The 6,987-nt window shown below is 44.0% G+C and overlaps 1 protein-coding gene across 1 annotated transcript in view; it reads right to left on the reverse strand.

Moving 5' to 3' along the window:
* The window catches only part of LRRC20 (leucine rich repeat containing 20), a 122,764-nt gene extending 118,971 nt beyond the window's left edge, over positions 1–3,793 (reverse strand). The window contains exon 1 of the mRNA XM_056850358.1: positions 3,702–3,793. Coding sequence (XP_056706336.1) covers positions 3,702–3,783 — 82 coding nt within the window. The 5' untranslated portion in view covers positions 3,784–3,793. The remainder of the gene's footprint in view (positions 1–3,701) is intronic.
* Positions 3,794–6,987: the final 3,194 nt, after the last annotated feature.

Genomic DNA, 6,987 nt, shown 5'->3' on the forward strand with positions numbered 1-6,987 from the left:
CAGAACATCTCTGTCTTACAGGCCCTGCAGAACTGCATTAAGTCCCGCAGGGCCTTGGTCCCATTTGACAGAGTTCCATAGGGCCAGGGCAGAAAAGGCCCTGGCCTGAGTTAAAGACAGCTTGAAGTCTTCCGGCCGGGGGCTCGCAGTAGGTTGTTACTTGCAGAGTGTAACACTCTCTTGGGGGCGTACCAGGAGAGGCGGTCCCAGTTTATTATTTTGTACCACTTTCCAACCTATAGCTGACAAAGGTATACAAGTTCTTCCAGCTTCCTGCCTGTTTATATTGGCTTCCATGCTGCTGAAAATCCCCAGATAGACGGGATTTCCATCAGCGAACTAAGACTTCTCCACCTCCCTGCTTCTGCTAAAGCCTCCAAAGATCTCCGAAATGCTACTCCTTGGAGACCAGGGGACCCCTAGAATCACCATGAGGGGTCACCAAAACGCATGCTGTGGGGAGCAGATCAGCAGAAACTATCTGTGGGATCCAACCCATTATTTTAAACATTTCCGCACCACCTGACAACACAGCTCTCAATGAGTTACAAAACAGTAAAAAAGAAAATACCGCCTAAAAATAACAAAACCAACAATCAGTAAATGGATCCAAATGGAACAACACACAACCAAAAGACAATAATACACTGGTGGGGGAGGGGGAGAAGAATCTTAATAAAAGTTCAATTTCAGTCTGTTAGCAAACATTTATCTGGTTATGGCCTCTGAAGTGCCCACCATAAAGGTATTTTACCTGTGGCACTATTAACTGTCCCTGTAGGTGCAGGAATCCTCCTTTTTAGATGTGACACCCATGCAGATAAATGCGTGTCAAGAAACCCCCCCTTCCTCTCTTTCCTCTTGCTTTCTATTGACATAGTCTGCATAAGCACTCACATACATTCCTTAATCTGCATCATTGCCAAACACAGCCGGTTTCCTGTACTTTGCTAGCGCGTTATCTATTACAAAGACCTTCGTGTCCCAGCAAAAGACTTTGCTTTGCAGAATTACTTGTTATCTCAGTTGCCAAGAATGACATCCATGGGAACAGCAGGATTGTATCGTATTGAAATCCATTGTTAGAAATGTATAAAGCTTGATGCTTGGAGAACGGCAAGTGTGATTCTCTCTCTTGCTTCTGGCTGGAGAGATTTTGATCCCAGCTTTGTACTGTTAAACTGGTATACCATTAAATTGCATAGCTGTAATTTCCTGATCTCCAGTGCGTTATTCTTGATCAGATCTATCTGAGTAACGTTTTTTAGGCACTACACCTCCAGGCACTGATTCAGAACTGGGAGTGCCCCTGGTGGCAGTTCAAGATAGAGCTGAAACCCAAAGTTCCAGAAAGGGTCTCCTAAGTAGAAATGTTAGACATCGTTTATAGAAGCGTGATTGCTGCACTTGCCGTTCTATGAAAAATTCAAGACAACATCTCCAAATGTAGCTCTGGCCACTAGGGAGCCAGCTTTTGTAGAGGGGAAAATGGAAGTTAATCTAGTCCCTTACGTGGGGCAATATCCCGGCACTCACTTGTACAAAGGTGGCATATCCTGCAACATCAGCAGAGTTAAAAACAGCCAAAAGCTATGTGGAGGAACATTAAAGCACACTTCTTTAAGAATAAAGAAAACAGTATTTAATAAAAGATTATAAGGTTCTGTAAATAAGCAACATTTTCTCCTTAAGAGGTTTGTACTACTTTTCTTATATTTACTGAAACATTACTTCTTCTTGAGTGTGAGGCAGAGAGCTAACACAGAGTTACTTAAGAGAGACTTCTGACAGGATCCTTCTTAGACTGAGTGCTGAGCGTATCCTGACTGAATGACAGCTGGAAATGTCCGCTAGAACTAACTGCCACCTGAAGGGAAGGGCCGACTCCACAGGAGAAAAGCCCCCTGCCAATTAAACTAGGCCCAGCGTTAAATCCAACAGCTTTAACTTCCAGATAGGTGGTGCATCGAGATGGATCCAGAAAGGATTCACTCGATCACAGGTTTATCATCCAGAAAAGAAGGGTTGCTCTGCTCTCACCCACGCCATTATATTTTCACATAAATGGACAATTGCAGTTCACTGATTCTGGTGTATGAAATTCACTAGCCTACATACAAGCACATTAGGAAAATGTAAGTGCCCTTACATTTTCTTAAGAAAGAGAGTGGCAATTTCCACCAATTCCTCCTTCCCACTGCAGACTCCCCCATAAGGAGGTCTGATGACCTCCAGGAACAAAATTTCAAGGGCTTTGGTGGGCAGGGGGAAACTGGCAGATGCCACTGCTTCCCTTTTCAGGGCACTTACATGTCTCAAATGTTTTGCTCTTTGTCAGGGGACTATCCCAAAGGATTCCCGCATGACAGCTAACAATTAACGATGCCAAATTCATAAGGTAATGCTCAGCAGAGAACAGATTTAACTTTTTTAGAGAGTATTTTTTTCAGATTACAATTCAAGGTAGTAAAGAGCAGTGTGTATAGTCAATTCCTGGAAACCATGTGACATGCATAGGGTTGCCCAACCTCCAGGTACTAGATGGAGATATCCTGCTATTACAACTGATCTCCAGCCGACAGAGATCAGTTCAACTGGAGAAAATGGCCGCTTTGGCAATTGGACTCTATGGCATTGAAGTCCCTCCCCAAACCCCGCCCTCTAGGCTCTGTGCTTGTATGTGGGAATTGACTGGCGTCGGAGGAGCTCCTCCGTTTAAATGATAGAAATGTTAAGCCCCTAAGGAAGAATCCTACAGGATTTCGGAATAGGATCACCACGTTCAGACGCTGGTCAATTCCACTCAAGCATGGACGAAACTGATGAAGATTTATATGAAAAGGGACTTTATGTACTGGACTCCCTTTTCGCATTCCGGTGCTGAGGATTTACGACACTGTCAGTTAAGGAGTAAGATCACTCCTTTATGTCAAAGTAGTTAGGAGATATTGTTATTTTTTAGTACTTACCTTGATGTTGTATCACTGGGATTTGCAGACTGTGCATATATTTGTTGTTATCTGTGCACACATGTATTATTATAGTTTCTTGTTACAGTAGTACTATTGGCCACCGTGCTTTTGTTCTTTATTTGCTTAACCTCCAGGTAGCAGCAGGAGATCTCCTACAATTACAACTGATCTGCAACCAATAGATATCCATTCACCTGGAGAAAATGGCCGCTTTGGCCATTGGACTGCTATGGCATTGAAGTCCCTCCCCAAACCCAGCCCTCCTCAGGCTCTGCCCCAAAAACCTCCCACTGGTGGCAAAGAGGGACCTGACAACCCTAACTCTAAGGGCCACTTACTAGCATGCCATTCAGTAATCGGGGCTAAGGAGATAGTGACTGGGAAATGTCCACACTAGCAAAATATTAAAGATCTGGATTGGTTGGAAACGAAGCATTATATTCTAACCAGAATTATCAAAACTTGTATAAAGTAAATTAACCCAGGAACCCTAACAGGATTTGCCAGTTCCCACTTCCCAGTTATTCTATATGGAAACCATTTCTAAATCAGCTGTCTCAAGCAAGTCTCTGGAGAAGTGGCACAGCAATGCATCGGGCAGCAAAACTGGAAATACCTTTGCGTGAGATCTTGGGGAGCCGTGGACTGTCCAGAGTAGACTGTAGCAGATGGACCACACAGTGTAAGAAAGCTTCCTCTCTGTGACCAAAGCCCAACTGATTCACTTACCAAGAGAGTCTGCTCTGTTCTCAACAGTTTCGTTAACTTTTCTGGCTACCCTGGCAACGGCTTCTCCCATCTTTTTCTCCATCCAAGACCAGTGCCTTGTCAGGCCACAAAAAAGTTCTTCTTAAGATGCTGCAGTGGGAGAAATTCAAAATAAACAATAGGTACCATCACACCAGTGCTTCACAAAAGGGGTTCAAAACAGTGTTTATGCCAGAAAAAGGATACACACACTAAAAATCAGTATGCGTCTAAAAATTAGAATAAAATACAAGTGATAAACCACCAGGGCTGCATCCTTGCACAGGCTGGGTCCACAGGGGGTACAAAATTCCTGCCACCCCCTGGGAGAAGCAACAGCAAGTGAGATGGAGAGACGACATCCACACAGCCCATTCCCACACTGCTTGCCACTAATCCCCCGCCCCCATCTCATTGCATTGGTCCACAAATGCACCAATCCAGTGAGAATCTTACTGGGATCCCTGCAGCTCCCCATTCCTCCAAAAGATGATCCAAATCTCTATGCATTCTCTGGGACTTAATAGAGATTTAGGATTCCTTTCTCATTACCAATGCTGATTTCTCCACGCCTACTACCCCTCTGCATATCACACCTAATCCAACCACGCCTGCTGATGTTATTTACTTGCTTCTGACATTTACATTGTCACTGTGTGTCTAAATCACCCGTCTCTACTTAAGGATAGATGGAATCACATTCTAGCTGTATCTGAAGAAGTGCCAGACTTTTTGTTAGTCTTTAAGGTGCTACTGGACTCTTGGCTCTTTTCGACCAAATCTCACAGGTGAGCTGTTTTTTTAAAAAAGCCATTAAAGGGACAAAAAATGTGTGTATGGGGGGGGGGAGAAATAGAGTTTAGTGCCACTATTTTAAAGGCTGTGCTAGCACCACTCCCTGGACTGGCTGCCTGCAGAGCCTCCACAACCTTCCCTCTTAATTGGAGCAAAGGAGGTTTTTCTTTGCTCTGTCTTAAAGGAAATCCCCAGGAGCCATGCTCAAAATGAGCATGACATCAGGCAAAGCCTCCTTAAAAAAGGGAGGGAGAGGCTGTGCTCCACCAGGGGAAAAATCCGTGTGTGTGGAAGCAGCCATAGTGGGATATTGCACTGTGGGTGCACTATATCAATTATTACCTGCTGGATCTTCTTGTCCACACAGGTAAACTGAATTGCAAATGGTACTATAGTGCAACATACAAGAATGTGTAGATTAGCGTTGCCAACCTCCAGGTAGTAGCTGGAGTTCTCCCGCTATTACAACTGATCTCCAGCCGATAGAGATCCGTTCACCTGGAGAAAATGGCCGCTTTGGCAATTGGACTCTATCGCATCGAAGTCCCTCCCCTCCCCAAACCCTGCCCTCCTCAGGCTCTGCCCCCAAAACCTCCCGCCGGTGGTGAAGAGGGACCTGGCAACCCTAGTGTGGATACACAGCCATTCATGTTTGTAATAACAGTTTACATGACTGGGATAACAAAAAGGAACACCTGAGCAGAAAAATCGATAACTTCTGCCTCTCCTCCCAGGAGCTCAGGAAAGGGTACAAGGGTTCCTTGTCCTCTAGTTTATCCTCATAACAACCCTATTGTGTAGATTAGGCTTAATGATTGCAACTGGCCCTAGGTCACCTAGGGAACCTAACAGCCGAGAGGAGATTTAAACTCTCCAGTCTGACACCCTCCTCACTATGCCACAACGGCTCTCAAGAAAAGGCTAGCAAAAACTAACAGCAAGGATTCTAACCCTATCCACAATTGCCACTATCTTTCCCTCCTCTCATTTTGAAGGACTAGACTATGTACGTGAACAAATAAGCCACTTACAACCACCCATATGGCTTATAATGTGGGAAGATCCACAGAGCCCAGACTGAAAGCCAAACAGCTGATGCCTTACACACATATTGTATACTTTCACTGCATTCAGACAATACAATAAACCAGTTCATAAACTATGGCTTGCTTCATCACTGGTTTAGTATAATCTGTATGCAGTATATTCACCAAACTGCATTTTTCATAGGTACTAAACTAGATTTATGCTTGGCTTGTTAACTGCAGTTTGCACGAACTGTGGTTTGTTGTGATAACTGAATAGAGTAATCCTTGCTTATCCTCTTGCATATAGAAAGAGAAGCACCTTTTTGGGGGGCCATCAAGTTGCAGCCAACATATGGTAGCCCCATAAGATTTTCAAGGCAAGAGGCGTTCAGAGGTGGTTTGCTGTTGCCTGCCTCTGTGTAGCAAACGTGGTATTCCTTGGTGGTCTCCCATCCAAATACTGACCAGGGCCTGGACTATCCAGCTCAGGGCAGGGTGAAGCACATACCAATGGAAAATCTTACCTCTAGTAGCATTCAGTGACTCATAGATCCAGCTTTTTGAAAAAGCCATTGGCACTGTGGCTAAGAGAATTTTCTTTCAACTTCCTTTAGCACCGAATTAAATTCCTTCTTAGACTTGGCCAACAAGGAGCAAAGCATTGGTTGCTTATTTATTTCCAAATTCAGTTCAAGGGGCTGCTTCTTCTCCTTTATAGCCATTCATGACATGGGGCCCATGTAATCAAAAGACCATCTCTCCTAGTACAAAACAACAAAAATGTCATCAGTGCCTCCTCTCCTTTCCCTCCTAAAGGTAAAGGTCCCCTGTGCAAGCACCGGGTCATTCCTGGCCCATGGGGTGACGTCACATCCCGACGTTTCCTAGGCAGACTTTGTTTACGGGGTGTTTGGGATTCTGTTGTGGTGGATCCCAAATTAAGGAACAGCTTCCCAGAAAACATTAGGAAAGCCCACACTTGATTAGTATTAGTTAGGAAACTTTGCATGGCAGAATAGTTTAGAATGGCATTTGAAGCTGGCTAGCAGAGTTGAGAATGAACTGTCTTGCTTTTATTTGGGTCCTTGGGTGAACTGGCGCTCTGTTACTTATCAGTTTGCAGAGCATGAAGTGTGTTTTTAGTGCACTGGTTCCCAACCAGGGGTCCATGGACCCCCAGGGGTCCGCGAGAACTAAATTAAGGTCCGCGAAACAAAGTTATAAACCCATAATAAATTAATATTTTCAATTAAAAGTTCTCTATTATAAAATATATATATTAAAATATAATTCTAAGTTTAATGTTTAACTAACAGTTATGATTAAAGTTTATTTTCAAATTCCCGGAATTTTTATTTTGAACCTTGGGGTCCCTGCACCGAACAAAAAAGTCCTAGAGGTCCCTGGTCAAAAAAAGGTTGGGAACCACTGTTTTAGTGGTATAG

The sequence above is a fragment of the Euleptes europaea genome, chromosome 5 (assembly GCF_029931775.1).
Source record: "Euleptes europaea isolate rEulEur1 chromosome 5, rEulEur1.hap1, whole genome shotgun sequence".
Classification (NCBI taxonomy): domain Eukaryota; kingdom Metazoa; phylum Chordata; class Lepidosauria; order Squamata; family Sphaerodactylidae; genus Euleptes; species Euleptes europaea.